This window comes from Maylandia zebra, linkage group LG7 (assembly GCF_041146795.1).
Source record: "Maylandia zebra isolate NMK-2024a linkage group LG7, Mzebra_GT3a, whole genome shotgun sequence".
Taxonomy (NCBI): domain Eukaryota; kingdom Metazoa; phylum Chordata; class Actinopteri; order Cichliformes; family Cichlidae; genus Maylandia; species Maylandia zebra.
This window is the reverse complement of record NC_135173.1, coordinates 22,994,007-23,009,345: the sequence shown is the minus strand read 5'-3', so window position 1 is coordinate 23,009,345 and position 15,339 is coordinate 22,994,007. Positions and strand designations below refer to the sequence as shown.

Genomic DNA, 15,339 nt, shown 5'->3' with positions numbered 1-15,339 from the left:
CCACATTTCCACTCGTAGTTCGTTTCATAGCTGGCTCATTAAATTTTCTGAAAAATGTGTAATGTATTTATAGAAAAAATATATATAAGAGAAGACTTCTGTAAAAATCTCATATGTATGAAAAGTTTTAATGCATAAAAAACTCCATACTCTTTTAGTTCAACTTTAATTTACTTATTATAAAAAGAACACACACACTCACACACTCTCTATATATAGCTATAGATATATCTATAGATATATATGTTTATATGTATATTGTTCTTGTTGTTTTATTTTCTTTCCATTTTGGGTTGGTCCTAACTGTCGGATGTCCTCGTAGGGCATGTCCAGAATGCCCTGTGACCAGTTATGGTCGAATAAATATTAAAACAAACAAACAATCTGTGGCGTTTAGTTTTAATTTTTTGCTTTGTTCTTTTCCAAGCAATTATCTCTGTGGGTAAAAAGCTGAAATTATTCAGTTGAATTATTCAAATTTAAAAAAAAAAAACATCTGCCACGTCCGTCGTGACGTCACCAGCAGCCGTCAGTCGACGTCGCAGACATGGAGGAAGTGAGAGGTGAGAGATTTACTCCTTTTAAACTGTCTGAAATGATCTCTTTTACAGATACATACTCAGCTAGCTAACAGCAGATGTTTGTTTACGCTGCGTGATGTCCGGTGCTGCTCGGTAATATGACGGGAGGCTCGGCGTTACCCGAAAAACCACCTCATTGTTTCAGCCGGCGTTTTGATTGCTTTACGTGTGGCTCACTGTCCTTTTCACTGTGCTGTTAGCACCTCAGCCACAAAGATGGAGTTTAGTATTTTTTCCCTACCGCATATAAAACCTTTACTTTCAGCTACATTTGTCTGAAACCGGCAAACAGAGCCTGCCAAACGTAAAGCTGCTTACTGTGTGTTTCTGTCCTGTGAAGGCTGCACCGTCAGCTGCCCGGTGTTCTGATTAAAAATGTACCCCCAGCAATCCGTTCCGCTTGTCTTACTGGTTTAGCGAAGCAGGTAGTTATTAGAAATCCAGTGAAACTTGTTTAGTTCAAACTGTGATAAGACAGAAAGAGAGGTAATGAGGTAAAGATATATTATTTAAATCAATCAACTCAATAAAAAGTGTTATTAAATAAATTAACATCATATAAAAAGCCGAATATAACACAACAAAGAGCCTAATAAGTAAAACTATGAGGTGTAAGGTAGAGGCGATTTTCCTGTACCTACATAAATCTAATGCATTTTAATATTTTTATAGATGACTTTAACGCAGGTTTTTTCTGATGATTGGTATTGCATTATAAAGGATTACTGGATCGTGGGCACAAAAAACAATTATTACCATGAGCTTCTGATGATATTTAAAGATAGCTTGTTGTTTGAATGATCTTAGAGCAGTACAGCTATCACCATTAAAAGCTCGACATGGGTCTCACTGTGTGTGAAGATGGAAGCCTAATGTGTTATTGTCTCAGTTCTGCTGCTGATAAACTGGCTGCTGTGTGCATATGCACCTGTCAGTAGAACATTAAAGAGGCTCATACTAGAGTTTTGTAACTCACTGTATGTTTTTGTTTTTTTTGTTTTTTGTAATATTTATACACTTATTGCACATTAAATGTTTCCTCCTCAGTGTTTCCCCTGACCTGTGCTGTGCAAAATTATGCATGGGGCAAGGTTGGACTGGACAGCGAGGTGGCCAAGCTGGTGATTGGCGGAGATGCACTTGCTGTCGTAGAGGCTGATAAACCTTATGCAGAGGTAAGGCCCAGAGATATTTGGGGTACCTGTTGGAGGGAGGGTAGTGAACATTTAACACTCAGTATTGAAAATGTACAAGCATGCATGTGATTCATTCTTAAAAGTTAAAGAAACTTAATGTTTTCAGGTTTTCTGAAAACCTGAGACCACTATGCTGGAACAGAGCTGGAAACTTGGTTTTCACTCTGGTTTTCTGGAATAGGTTTGAATAGAATTGTAGGACTACCATTTCTTGAGATAGCTACGCTTGAGTCGTTTGAGCTTATTTACACTTACTGTCAGCAATGAGGGATCTTTAACATTTGAATTTAGCTCTGTAGTCTTATGTTACCGTTAATGATACACAACTCCTCAGCCAAGCAAAAATAACGTAATCATTTTGGTTTTAAATGCAGTCGTGTCCTAGGCTGTCTTGGCACAGGCTCGGTGCTGTGCATGCCTTTAATAAGTCTGTCTTTATTTAGCCACAACAGCTTTGCAGTGTTTGTCATAAAGGTCATTAGTTCAGGTTACGATAGTGCTGATATTTTCACGTACTGTGGACCACATCCCTTGGTTGTACACATTTTCAGAAGGATGACTTTGATCAACACATTATGTGACATGTCTTTTTGTTTAACTGACTTTTGGTGTTTTATTTTGTTTTGTTCTTTTTAAGGGACTTGTCACCATAATTCTTCCCACAGCTGTTGCTTTTTTCCCCACAGACTTCCTGTTATAGTCACAGCCATTGCCCCCTGGTGGCTAGTAAAAATAACGCAGATTTAAGGTACCTAAGGCTTTACGTTTCAGACCTGGGCCTCTAATATGAATAAACATTCACGCAAAACTAGTTAACTGGCTAAATTATCCCAGGCATTCCCCTGCCCGTTCGCATAAAAGGGGTGGTCTTGGCACCACCTGACCAATCTAAAGGGGGCATTTCACGGGTTGTATGACTTTTCTTTTTCTTTTTTTTCCACAGAAAATGATCCCTATCTGAGCCACCTACTGCAGAGATGTTATCAAATGGTTCTCACTGAGAACCAAGAACATATAAATATACTATATAAGTATGCAAGATTGCAAGATATGTTGTAGAAAGTTATTAATCTGGTTATTTAGCAGTAAAAATAATCATTTAATTCCAGTTATTTACACATTAGAGTCCATTTAAACTTTAAAGCTACACAGCTTGATAAACAAGATGTGGAAACCAATTCAGTTAGTCATGGATCAAAGTGAAATTAATTGTACTGGTTGAACAGGTATTCTCAGTGTGTTTTGTGTTCTAGAACCAGTGTAAAAAAGATTTAGAATCAAATTATAATCAAATCCAACTATATTTGATTTTCTAAATCTCTGAATCATTACACACCCATTCTGTGATATATTCCATACAACACACAGTTTGTGCTTCATTCAGTGGTTTTAGGCACAGCTTAACAAGCAATAGAAAACAAATTCCCCCAGCAGACAATCTATTAAACAACCATGCTGTGAATAAAAGACTCCATAAAAACGTCATTGATTCCAAATGGAAACTCTGGAGGTAGCCTGATTGAATATAAAAACACTATTCAACCTTAGTGTGCTGTCAAATTTGATATGAAGTCAGGAAGTACAGTGTAGGTGTCTAGTTTTTGGATCATCTGTTTGCTCACTGACACGTGACTTTGATAGAGCTTGTCCTTTATTTACAAACTGGAATAGCGCTCTGATCCCGTAGATTACACTCTCATAGTTTGGATTCCTTCCTTTTCACTCGCTATAAATGACCATGGTTTGGAGTATTGGGTTAATTGGGTCCATGTATAATCGCAGGCTTTTCTCTCAGTCAGCAAGACATCTGGGGCCTCTCATAGGTTTTTTAGAAAGTTTCAAGGCAGATAAAAAGAAAATAAGGAGAGCTACAAAACTGTGGTTTTTATTATTAAGATTTAGTACTTAGGAAATGTAAAGTGTGCCCACTTTTGGAATCTCTTGCTGCAACACCAACAGGAATATTTCTAAATAAAGTAAATAAAGTATGAGCTGTTATTCAGCTGAAAGCTGTGCTGTTTTCTCCAGCTGTGGATGGGCGCTCATCCAAAAGGTGACGCCCAGATTAAGGACAACAGGATCGCACAGACCACCCTGGGCCAGTGGATCGCCCACTTCCCTGCATGTCTGGGCTCAAAGGTGAAAGACACCTTCCAGGGTCAGCTGCCTTTCCTCTTCAAAGTTCTCTCGGTCAACACGGCTCTGTCAATACAAGCCCACCCCAACAAGGTGAGTACACGGACTCCCACACCTGCTCAGAGTTCAAGTTCTGCTGAAGCTGGCTCATCATTGTGAACTGGCTGAAGTTTATGGGTGGAGGCAAATGTCAGCTGCTTTATTAAATGATTTATCAGGAGAAAGCATTACTCAAATCTACTTGTATAGCATGTAGTGATACTAAACTCATTATATTTTCAAGTTTTTTAGGATCAAGGACATACTTTTTTCCTTTGTATGTGTATGAAAACGCATGTTTTTTTTTCTATAATGTTTTGGTCAGGAATTAGCCACTCGACTACACACTCAGTTTCCGGAGCACTACCCAGACACCAACCACAAACCGGAGATGGCCATTGCTCTCACCCGCTTCGAAGGCCTCTGTGGCTTCAGACCAGTGGAAGAGATCCTGGAATTTCTTGAAAGTGAGTTTTGGATTTTTTGTGTCAAACCAAAAAACATGTACTCTGCTTCAAATGGTCATAAAACAAAATTAATCTGTGTGTGTTTATTTGTCAGAGGTCCCAGAGTTCCACACTCTGGTGGGTCACGGGGCAGCACAAGAGCTGCGGGGCGGCGTGGGAGATGCAGACCGTACGAGCCAGGCGCTGAAGAGGTGCTTCACCAGGATGATGGATTGGGAGAAGAAGGTGGTGGTAGAGAACCTCAACGAGCTGGTGAAAAGGGTCACGGAAGACGGTGAGAATTAATTTTTTTAAATGATCGTCAACAGGTTTCATGATGTGTATGTAGATATGTGTCGTTTAACTATTACACATTTCTGAGGCAGTTTTAATGTAAATTACACAAAAATTTAATCAAGGCCACTGAAGGCAAAAAAAATATTTTGAAAACAGTTTATTAAAAAGAGATTAATTTACAATTGTAGATTCTTTAAAAGATCTATACTATATTAAATTTAAAAAAAAAACATTGACATTGCAGAGTCAAAGTCTGATTTGCAGTATTTGTTTTTATAGCCAAGGATAATTTTTAAAACTAATCTCTTAATGCGCAATTTTAAATGTATGTTCTTGTATACACAGCTTACAGCTATCTACTGTTATGTTTGTAGTTCTGGGTCTGTGAAGGTTCTCAGTCATCCATGTCATCGTAGTCTAAGGAGCTTGGAAAGAAAAGCGTCTGGACTTCTTTAGGTTGCTTGAAGACGTTTCACCTCTCATCCGAGAAGCTTCTTCAGTTCTAGGGTCAAATGGTGGAGAGTCCCGGATTTAAACCCCGTGGGAGTTTCCCCCCAAGGAGGGAAAAAGGGACCCTGGGCCATCTGACCTCAGGAAATCACATGATAGGGTGGGGCTAGGTTTCACAATGAGCTCACCCGAAACCCTGGTTGATTGTGACCCACACCCGTTTTCACACCTTGGCTCATGTGATTAGGTAAAGGATCATCAGGGGGTCCTTTTGTCCCTCTTTGGGGGGAAACTCCCACTGGGTTTAAATCTGGGACTCTCCACCATTTGACCCTAGAACTGAAGAAGCTTCTCGGATGAGAGGTGAAACGTCTTCAAGGAACTTAAAGAAGTCCAGACGCTTTCCTTTCCAAGCTCCTTAGACTTTGTAGTTCTGCCCACATTTTAACCAGGACCTACATGTTGAAGATCGAATCTGTGTGTCAGATTGGAGTAATTACTAAAATTATAAAGGCTAAGAAACCTTTGTGTGATTCTGTTGTATACTGGCATTGGATAGGAAGGTTTCTCATTAGCTAGTGATGATATTTTTAATCTTGACTCCCTCAGGCAGTCGGGGCAGATGGCCGTCCCTCCCTGAGCCTGATTCTGCTGGAGGTTTCTTCCTGTTAAAGGGGAGTTTTTCTTTCCCACTGTTGCCAAGTGCTTGCTCCTATGAGCAAGCATTTGACTTGAGGCATTTGATTTAGCACTACATAAACTGAATTGAATTGAAAAAGTATGTAAGACCTGAAAAAGTGTGGTATCCGCTAACTTGAAGCATTTACTAAAACATAATTGCTGAAGTATAAATAATGTTTTGAGGGTATTTGTGTTAGAATAAATAGCTACAGTGAAAGGGTAGGGTCCAGCTGTGATTGTGTTGCCCTGAGTTCACATCAGGGGAACGGTGCTGTGCGTTCAACACCTAGCAGTGTTAGCATCTGGCAGCAAAGTCGACCATTCTGCAATTATTCAAAAATGACTTTAAAACACAGAGAAAAATAAGAGCTCAGTTTGATCTTATGTTTTGCTAACACAGTCCTACCTCGGGATGTTTGTGATCCTTGCAGCTGCAGCTGGAAAGGACACGTCAGGCATCAGTGGTGACCTGTTGCTCCGTCTCCACTCTCAGTACCCTGGAGACATTGGCTGCTTCTCAATCTACTTCCTCAATCATGTGGTCCTGAATCCAGGCCAGGCCATGTTCCTGGGAGCCAATGAGCCTCACGCTTACCTTTATGGAGGTCAGTAGATAGCATTTACATTTATAAGATTCTAGTACAATAGAGCTCCAGATTCAGTTGAGTGAGCGTGACTGAAACTGTTGACTTTCCAGCGTCGCTGCAGTTCTTCTGCATAACAGAGCAGCAGATATGGCTTTTAAGAGCTAGTATGGGATTATTTAGCAGCTTAGGCTTTTCTGTCTGAACGACCAATTTGACTATGCCAAGACTGGCTTCTGTCTGTCCACAAGACTCACTTCTCTACAGTATTGGTCAGAATTTTAGTCAAGCTTACAACACACTCATCACCTAATGGATCACATTTGTCATTTTACAGTCAATAACCTGTAAATTGTGAAGGTGAATAAACTGGATGAGCTATTATGTCATAGAAGCGCTAGGTCTTTAATCCCAATCATAAAAATGAACAATGTTTTTATCCATCTTCTGTTACTCTCAACGTCACGTCCACTGCATCTCTACCACAAATCTTAAAGTATAGATCATAAAGTCTCAAAACTGCAGGCCTCTGTAGTTTTGAGAAAATGCTACTCAAATATTGAACTACGTTCAGCTACAGATTAATACACAGGGAGTTTTTAAAGGAGGATTGTGCATTTTTATTATTTTACACTGAAGAACCCTGAAGTATACTAAAAAGCTTGTGACAGAGCAGAATACATGTTGTTGTACAGTCAGAGATGTTTAAACTGGAATCTGTCCAACTAAATTATATCAAAGACTGCCACAGGAGTGAACTAATCAGTCTGCAGGTAGGGAAACACAAGACAGGACGTGGTCTGCCAGCAGCTAATGAACTTTCACAAAAAGTGGTGTTTGTCTGACAGTAAACAGTAAATGGTGTCTGTCTCTTGGGAGGAGGAGAAAATAGTAGGCAGAATAAATAATGTTTTGGGTGTCACTAACATAACCAAGTAGCCAACTCCAGTAAATTCTGTGTGTATTATTTGATTCCTTAGATGAGTTGATGTTAAATACATCGATTTAGTTATTTTCAGCAGATGACGTGGAAGCTAGTAAAACTGTCTCATCCACTGGGAGCAAACTGCAAAATGCTGAGAGCCAGCCTTTTTTTTTTTTTTTTTTTACCAGAAATGTCGAGCTTTGGTGTCATCTTCTTTGAAACATGAAGCATACACAAGAGCTTCTCTGTGAACTCAGCAGTCTGTGAAGCACTGATTTACCGCAGTGTCTTTTTTAGCAGCTGTCTCAGCAGAATAAAATGCAATCCGGCTATGAGATGTGTTGATGATGTGTTCAGCTCATCTTTATCTCTGGAAAATTGCCCTGTTCTGTTGTTCGCCCACATGAAAGCATCTGAATCTGTTTAACATTGCAGGATTTTCTGGGAATTGATTTTAATATTTGATTTTCTATTTATGCACCCATCTAGACTGTATTGAGTGCATGGCCTGCTCAGACAACACTGTGAGGGCCGGACTGACACCCAAATACATCGATGTTAACACGCTCTGTGAGATGCTGAACTACAGCCCCGCCCCCGCCTCCTCGAAAATCTTCCCGTGTCTTCAGGACCCCTCTGACCCCTGCGTGTCCATATACAACCCGCCCGTGCCAGACTTCACTGTCATGAGGATACAGGTTAGAAAATTGTATAGTTGATCTCATCTTTAAAATAAAACCTTGTCATTTGAGAAAAAAAACAACTAACTTTACGTGATATATTGACATTATATACAAATTAGACATAACACTGTGACCGCTGCTAGTTAAAGTGAATAACGCGGATTGTCTCTTTATCAAGGCTTCTGTTAGTGGGTTTGATATATTAGGGAGATAGTGAACATTTTGTCCTCAAGGCTGTAAGTGAGTTTGAAAAGGAGTGATGGCTAGATGACTGGGTCAGAGGATCTCTGCAGCTCCTGTGGGCTGTTCCCCATCTGCAGTGGTCAGTATCTATCAGAAGTGGCCCAAAGAAAGAACAGTGCTGAATAAGCGATGGGGTCATGGACAACTAAGGCTCATTGATGCATGTGAGGAGTGAAGGCTGGCCCGTGTGGTCTGATCCAACAGATGAGTAACTGTAGCTCAAACTGCTGAAAAGGTTGATGCTGGTTCTCATAGAAAGACATCAGAATACACAGAGCATCACAGTTTGTTGTGTATGTGGCTGCATAACAGCAGACCGGTCAGGGTGTCCATGCTGATCTGCATCAGAAGTGGACCAAGGAGCAATGGAAGCAGTGGTCTGGTCTGATGAATCATGTTTTATTTTCTTTTACATCACGTGGATGGTCAGGTGTGTGTGAGTTGCTTACCTGGGGAACACCTGGCAACAGGATGCATAATGGGAAGAAGGCAAGCTGGTGTAGTGTGACGCTTTGGGGAATGTTCTGCTGGGAAACCTTGGGTCCTGCCATCCATGTGGATGTTACTTTGATGTGTACAGCATTTGATAGAAACAGCATTCTCTGCTGACTGTGGCCTCTTTCAGCAGCATGATGCTCCCTGCCACAAAGCAAAAAATGGTTGGACCACAGCAATGAGTTTGAGGTGTTGACTTGGCCTCCAAAGCCCCCAGATCTAAATCCAGTCATTCTGTGGGATGTGCTTGACAAAAGAATCCATGAAGGCCCCCTTTGCAACTTACAGGACTTAAAGGATATATTGCTAACATCTTGGTACAGATACAGCAGCACATTTTCAGAGGTCTAGTGGGGTTCATGCCTCGATGGGTCCGGGCTGTTTTGGCAGCAATACGGGGACCAACACAGAAGTTAGGCAGGTGGTCATAATGTTATATCTGATCAGTGTATATAATAACCAGTTTTTTTTGTTGTTTTTAATTTTTCTTAGAATTTAGTTTAAAATGTAATATTTGGCATATTGTGTTTTGTGTTTTTAAAAAGTTAAACTTTTACTCTCAACCCATGTGCACTCTGAGTTGATATTATAGAAACCTTCCTTCCATCAGTCTGCCTTTGTGACGCTTTGACACGTAGTTTGTTCAACTGATAGAGTGCGAAAACAAATTTGAAAGAAATTAGAGTTTCTTCTATTTTCATGTATTTTCCAAAGTGGCTTTTATTATTTGAGTTTAGTTTTTGTAAAACTGCTTAGTTTCACTTTAGTTTTTACTAGTTTCAGTATTCGTTTTAGGGGTTTGATTTAAGGAGTTGCAAATTAATCGTGCAATACAAACACAACACTTTTTGAAGGCAGCTGAGTCACAGTTATGTGACTCTAACAATCTGACCAAATTAACCCTTTCACGCATAGTGGTCACTACAGTGGACAGCTATGCAAAGGCTGTTTTCTTGTATTTGGGTCAGTGTTGATGGTATACTTGCACATAAACCAATACATTGGACACTGATGTGTCACTCCATACCCTGCCATCCACTGGTCGCTTAGTGTGACTATAGATGTATGATGTGTTTCATTGTAATTATTGTTATTTAACCCTGTCATGCATGAATTATGACAACCTCAATCAGGATTTTTTCTTAAGTATTTTTATTCATCTTTTCATGCCTAAAGATGAAGGAAAAAAATCCTGATTGAGGTTGTCATAATTCATGCATGAAAGGTTTAGCAAAGATCAATGAATACTCATGCTAAACTTCACTGATTTCAGGAAGTTAGGTCCCAATTACAGACAGTAAAGTAAAAGTAAGGAATCGCTTAAATCACCTTTCTTCCCCCCGTTGATGATCAGTCTTCTTAACCATATCTACATCCCTAAGTACAATGAGGTGCCGACATGTGACTGATTAGATAAGAAGCAGTTTAACATGTGTAGTTAACTGTCTGGTGAGTGTATATGTGTCATTTTACTTTTTCATGTGTCTAGATTTTATTTGATTCCAGTTCAGCAAAATGGTTTTTCATACCTACCTTTAGTTAATGATAAACCATTATTGATGTTATTACAACACCTGTGATTTTAATACTGTTAAAAATACACATCTTTGATTGACATCCAAACTGTCATTGGACTATTGCAAGCACCACCTTTAAACAGAAAGTCTCGAATGTTTTCTTTCGTTTTTTAATGTTTGTTTTAAATACCGACTCATTGTCACCCTTCCATCCTGCAGATCCCAGCCTCAGTGAAGCAGTACAATATTTCTCCAGTCGACAGCGCCAGCATCCTCCTGGTCATTGAAGGTGAAGCCACGGGAACCTCGCCTGCTGCTCTCTCCGACCTCACACTGACGCGGGGCAGCGTCCTGTTCGTCTCGGCCAACGAGAGCGTCTCTCTACACATCACCTCGCAGTCGGGGATGACCCTTTTTCGAGCCTGCTGCCTTCTGTAGTTGTGGGTCTGTGGTCGTTAAAGCTCATACTACCTGTTTGTTTGTATTTGTGATTTGAAGTGTCGAGGTTTGTCCTTGTGTTTTACCTGAGCTCGATGACTCGTGCACTTTTTACAAGATAGTATAGAAGCTAAAGGAGCCTCATCGGTACCTGCTGCTCCCCTTTAACCCCTAAAATGTAACATGTGCCCTCTCTGCCACCTCCAGCACTCTTCTCTAGCTTTAAACTCCAGTTTTAATCCAATGCTGATGGATTTATTGGTTCTTACCCTTTTCGTGTGTGCAAGTACTCATAAAACACAGAAGATCTGCACATCCAAAATTCTTTATAGGTCCTGGATAGAGGGCAGAATAAAAAGTAAAATATGTCTGTTTAGTTGCTGTTTTGGTGTTTAAGGTCCTTAGTTTGCTCAAAAATAGAAATCTGAACATCTGCCGTCCCAGGACAAGTGAAGAACATCCAACATGATTAAAAGTTTTCAATTAGCTGAAGGTGGATTGTAAAAATATTGGTGATAACTGGAAAAAAACATCAAGTACAGTTAATTTCTCAATTTTTTTCCTGCATGTTATTTTATACCCTGAATTATGAAGGTGACACACACTAGCTGTAATGAACTAAACAGCATTGTGGGGCTGATGTTTACTGTTGTACACTTCACCACCACTCAGTGCTTTGAACAGCCAGACAACCAACCTGTTAAGGACAACAAAGCACATCTGTTTTATATGCCAGCTACTGCGTTCCAGGATCAGTGTTGTCATTTTAACTTTAGCTCAAACTGGAGAATATCCACCTTTCAAACTTAATTTTAGGCAAAAAAAAAAAAAGAAGGTAAAAGAAAAACATTAAAAAGTACAAAGTGTGATACTGAGATGCCTGTGCATGTTTTAGAGCAGTAGCACTCTCCAGAGCACCTTCTGTGATTACTATATCAGTGCTACAAACCAATCACAGTGAAGCTAAGCCTGCTGAGTGTTACTGCTTCTGTTACCAGCGCATGTTTTACAGTCTGGAAACATCCCGTCAAAGTGGTGAAAACTCATGAGTATTAAAAATGAATGAATAAAAATAAATAAGAAGCGGGCATGAAGAGCCATTTCCATCTCTGTCCCATAAAGCATGACGATGTGGCAACCATGTAGGGGTGTAACAATTCTGAGACCGAAACCATGATACAAACGTCCACCATACTGTGTCATGTAGGTACTCTGGGATTCACGTAGAGCAGTTAAAGCATGCTAACTTTATGAAAGATGTAATAAAGATTGTTCAAGTAACAAGCAGGGACGCCTGCTATTTGTCGACTATACATAAAGTCCAGAAGTACTAGAAGTGCAGACTTTAATTAGTGCTTTAATTGGATGCAAGTTAACTGTTGATTTGAAGAGTTTGTTCAGTCACCCATAACAGGTGGGAGTACGTTTTGCATTGTGCTAATCTGGATGTATCAAAGAACTTTTGCACTGATTTGATTGATTTGATTGGTAATTTATTTCAACATGTGAACAATATACAAGTACATTTAGAAAAGAAAATAAGAGAGAAAAAAATACTATACAAATTACATACAAAAAAACCCGTTCTGATTAATTTACATGTTGAAAGGGAGTGGGAAGAAGTACACACTTATTTAATCCCACCCCTTTTCCATAAATTATCAGTTAATATTTAGTCAGCTTCCTTACTGATATAATTTGTAATAAAAATAGCGAACAGATTTCTGATATACTTTATACTATAATATCACATCATGAGTTTTTTGTTTGTTTGTTTGTTTTTAAATAGAGACATTCACTTAATTTCAATATTTTCCTTGTCTTTATCGTTCGAGAAGATCATATTTTTATAACTCTTTTTGAACAGTTTTATGTTTGGACATTGCTTTAATTCCATATTCAGACTGTTCCATAGTTTCACTCCATGAACAGAAACACAAAAGCCTTTTCTTGTAGTACGTACCTTCATTGTTTTGAAGTTACAAAAACCCCTTAAATTATAACTTCCTTCTTTCAAAAAAAACATACTCTGAATATTACCTGGCAGTTCTTTATTTTTTGCTTTGAATAGAATTTGTGCTGTTTGGAATTTCACTATATCGTCAATTTTCAATATTTCAGACTGCAAAAATAGTGAGTTTGTATGTTCCCTATAACCTGCATTGTGGATGATTCGAATTGCTTTTTTTTGAAGAGTAAAAAGTGAATGTAATGTGGTTTTATAGTTATTGCCCCAGACCTCTGCACAATAGCTTAAGTATGGTGAAACCAGTGAACAGTATAGAATATGAAGTGATGTTCTGTCGAATACCTGTTTTGCCTTGTTTAGTACTGCAATGCTTCGTGATACTTTGGAATGAATATATCTTACGTGAGCTCTCCAGTTAAGTTTTTCATCTATTATTACCCCCAGAAATTTATTTTCACTGACTATTTCAATATCAACACCATTTATTTGAATCTTTGCATTTGTATTTAAACTACTATTTCCAAATAACATAAGTTTAGATTTATTCAAATTTAATGATAATTTATTTTTATCAAGCCAGAACTTCACTTTACTTATTTCATTAGTCATATCCTCCAATAAATTCTGCAGTTCATCACCGGAGCAAAAAATGTTTGTATCGTCAGCAAAGAGAACCACTTTTAATACACTGGACACTTTCTTCTTGGGGAATCAAATGTTTTTGGGACAACAGCTGAAGCTGTTGGACAGGACGGGCATTGAGACTGTCTGAGGGTATATAGAGCTGAACGGGTAAACTTCACTTTGCGGAAAAAAGTGAGGGAACTCATGCAACCTAATGGAGTTTTACACCATTTTCAAATTTTGAAATCACTCTGACATGTTTCCAGCTATTGGTTGTACTCCTCATTGTCCTGTTAGCTGTTAGTAGCGTAGTAACTTGAAGTGTTACATTAGGAAGGGTATCTGGCATAAAAACTGTGCCAAATCAAAAACTCAGATCCATCCGCTGTGGCAGCATCTTGGGGAAAAAAGAAAGCAGCTGTAAATACCTCATTCAGCAGTTTTCAATGTGCATGAATTCACGCAAATAACTCACGGCAATACTTCACTTTGTCTTTGGTGTGAATGCAAAAAAAAAAAAAAAAGGTATGAACCTTGTAGTTTGGGAGAATTGTTACACCTCGAGAATCATAAATGCATACCGAGTCAAACATCTTGTTTGTCAACTAACAATTATCTAAACCTGCTTTAAGGTACTTATTGTAATTTCCTCTGTTTTGAAAGTGTTTTTAACACCTTTTAAATTTAAATGAAGCTTTCAGCAGAATGTAAACAATTGATCGGCATGACTTTACATCCAAAACACTGATATATTTTTTTGTTGAAGAAATATAAAGAGAACCTTAACCAGGGCTGGACGGCAATTTTGTGTAATACCAATTTGTACCACAAGATGGTGTATCAGCGTAACCTTTGTTTAACCAGGCAAGCCATTAGAACAGTTTGTACAAAGGCATTTACTGGTGAAATACTGCCCCCTGGTGATAAAGGTTTTAGTTAACATTTGCTGCAGTTTAATTACAAAAAGTACCTTTAAAAGATTTTTTTGTCTTTTTGTACAGTTGTACAACAAAACGCTGCATTGAATTTTATACCTTATTGTATTGGAGAGATTTTTTGACTGTTGTTTGTAACGATTAATCAGCACGTGGCGATACATATGAAGTAAATGGTTTTACATGTTTATTATAATAGCTAAACAGGTTTCTTTTCCTAAAATATCTCTTTTGGTGACCACTTTACAACATGTTGGTGCAGTAGTAATAGTAGATTATTTCGGTAATGGTGCAAACTTCTGTGTAACTTTCCGGTTCTAGTACCAGGGTCGATCTGAATTCACTCAATAATGATGTGCACTTTCTTCTCGTAGTAGTTTTTATAGGCTCTCAACTCAAATATTCAATGATAGGTCCTCTATCAGCCTGCCAACCTACTACTGAACACGTTTTTCAGAGTGAGTGAAGCCGTGTTAATGCTTTATTATCACGCTTGTGATGTAGGTTGATTGTCCCCAGTGCAGATGCGGTAAACCTTTACTTGTTTACTGTTGTTTTTTTTAAAAAAAGAAGAGTATTAAGAAGGATGTGAAGTTATTTTTAGATCACTTTTCTTGATTACCTCAAATCATCCTTCTGTAGCTCAAAACACTGTTAACGAATCATCTCGTTTGCCATGTTTTCATGTTATCTTTGTTTTGTGGAGTACTGTATTTAATGTAACTTCTGATTTAATGATCACGCACCTTTTTGTTGCCGATCTTGCTGTAAGTCACATTTTCATTTGAATACTGGACACCTGAAGTTTGTGGCTCTTTTTTTCCTTACTGTAAACTAATGACTTTCAAATACAGTTTGCATTATTTTCTTTAACCTTTTATGGGAACATTTACTAGAATATGTCTGTAGTTAGGGCATGGTTGAGTATTTTTGAATGTGGTGATGCTGTAGCATGGTACTGCAGAGAACATGTATGTAAAAACGGTTTAATAAAGCCAGGTTCTGTTAACTGTACGGTCTGAACTTGTTTTTTATTTCCTGCCTCTGGAGCATGAACATGAACAACACACACAGACTTTTACAGCCCCCCCCCCCGTGTG

The 15,339-nt window shown here is 38.7% G+C and overlaps 1 protein-coding gene across 1 annotated transcript; it reads left to right on the top strand.

Moving 5' to 3' along the window:
* Positions 1-465: 465 nt before the first annotated feature.
* On the top strand, positions 466-15,253 carry mpi (mannose phosphate isomerase). Its single transcript, XM_004564545.5, has 8 exons — positions 466-563; positions 1,629-1,756; positions 3,806-4,006; positions 4,278-4,419; positions 4,514-4,693; positions 6,258-6,431; positions 7,825-8,033; positions 10,493-15,253. Exons 1-8 carry the CDS (start codon positions 548-550, stop codon positions 10,709-10,711), a joined length of 1,269 nt encoding a protein of 422 aa, XP_004564602.2. The 5' UTR covers positions 466-547; the 3' UTR covers positions 10,712-15,253.
* The last annotated feature ends 86 nt before the right edge of the window (positions 15,254-15,339 follow it).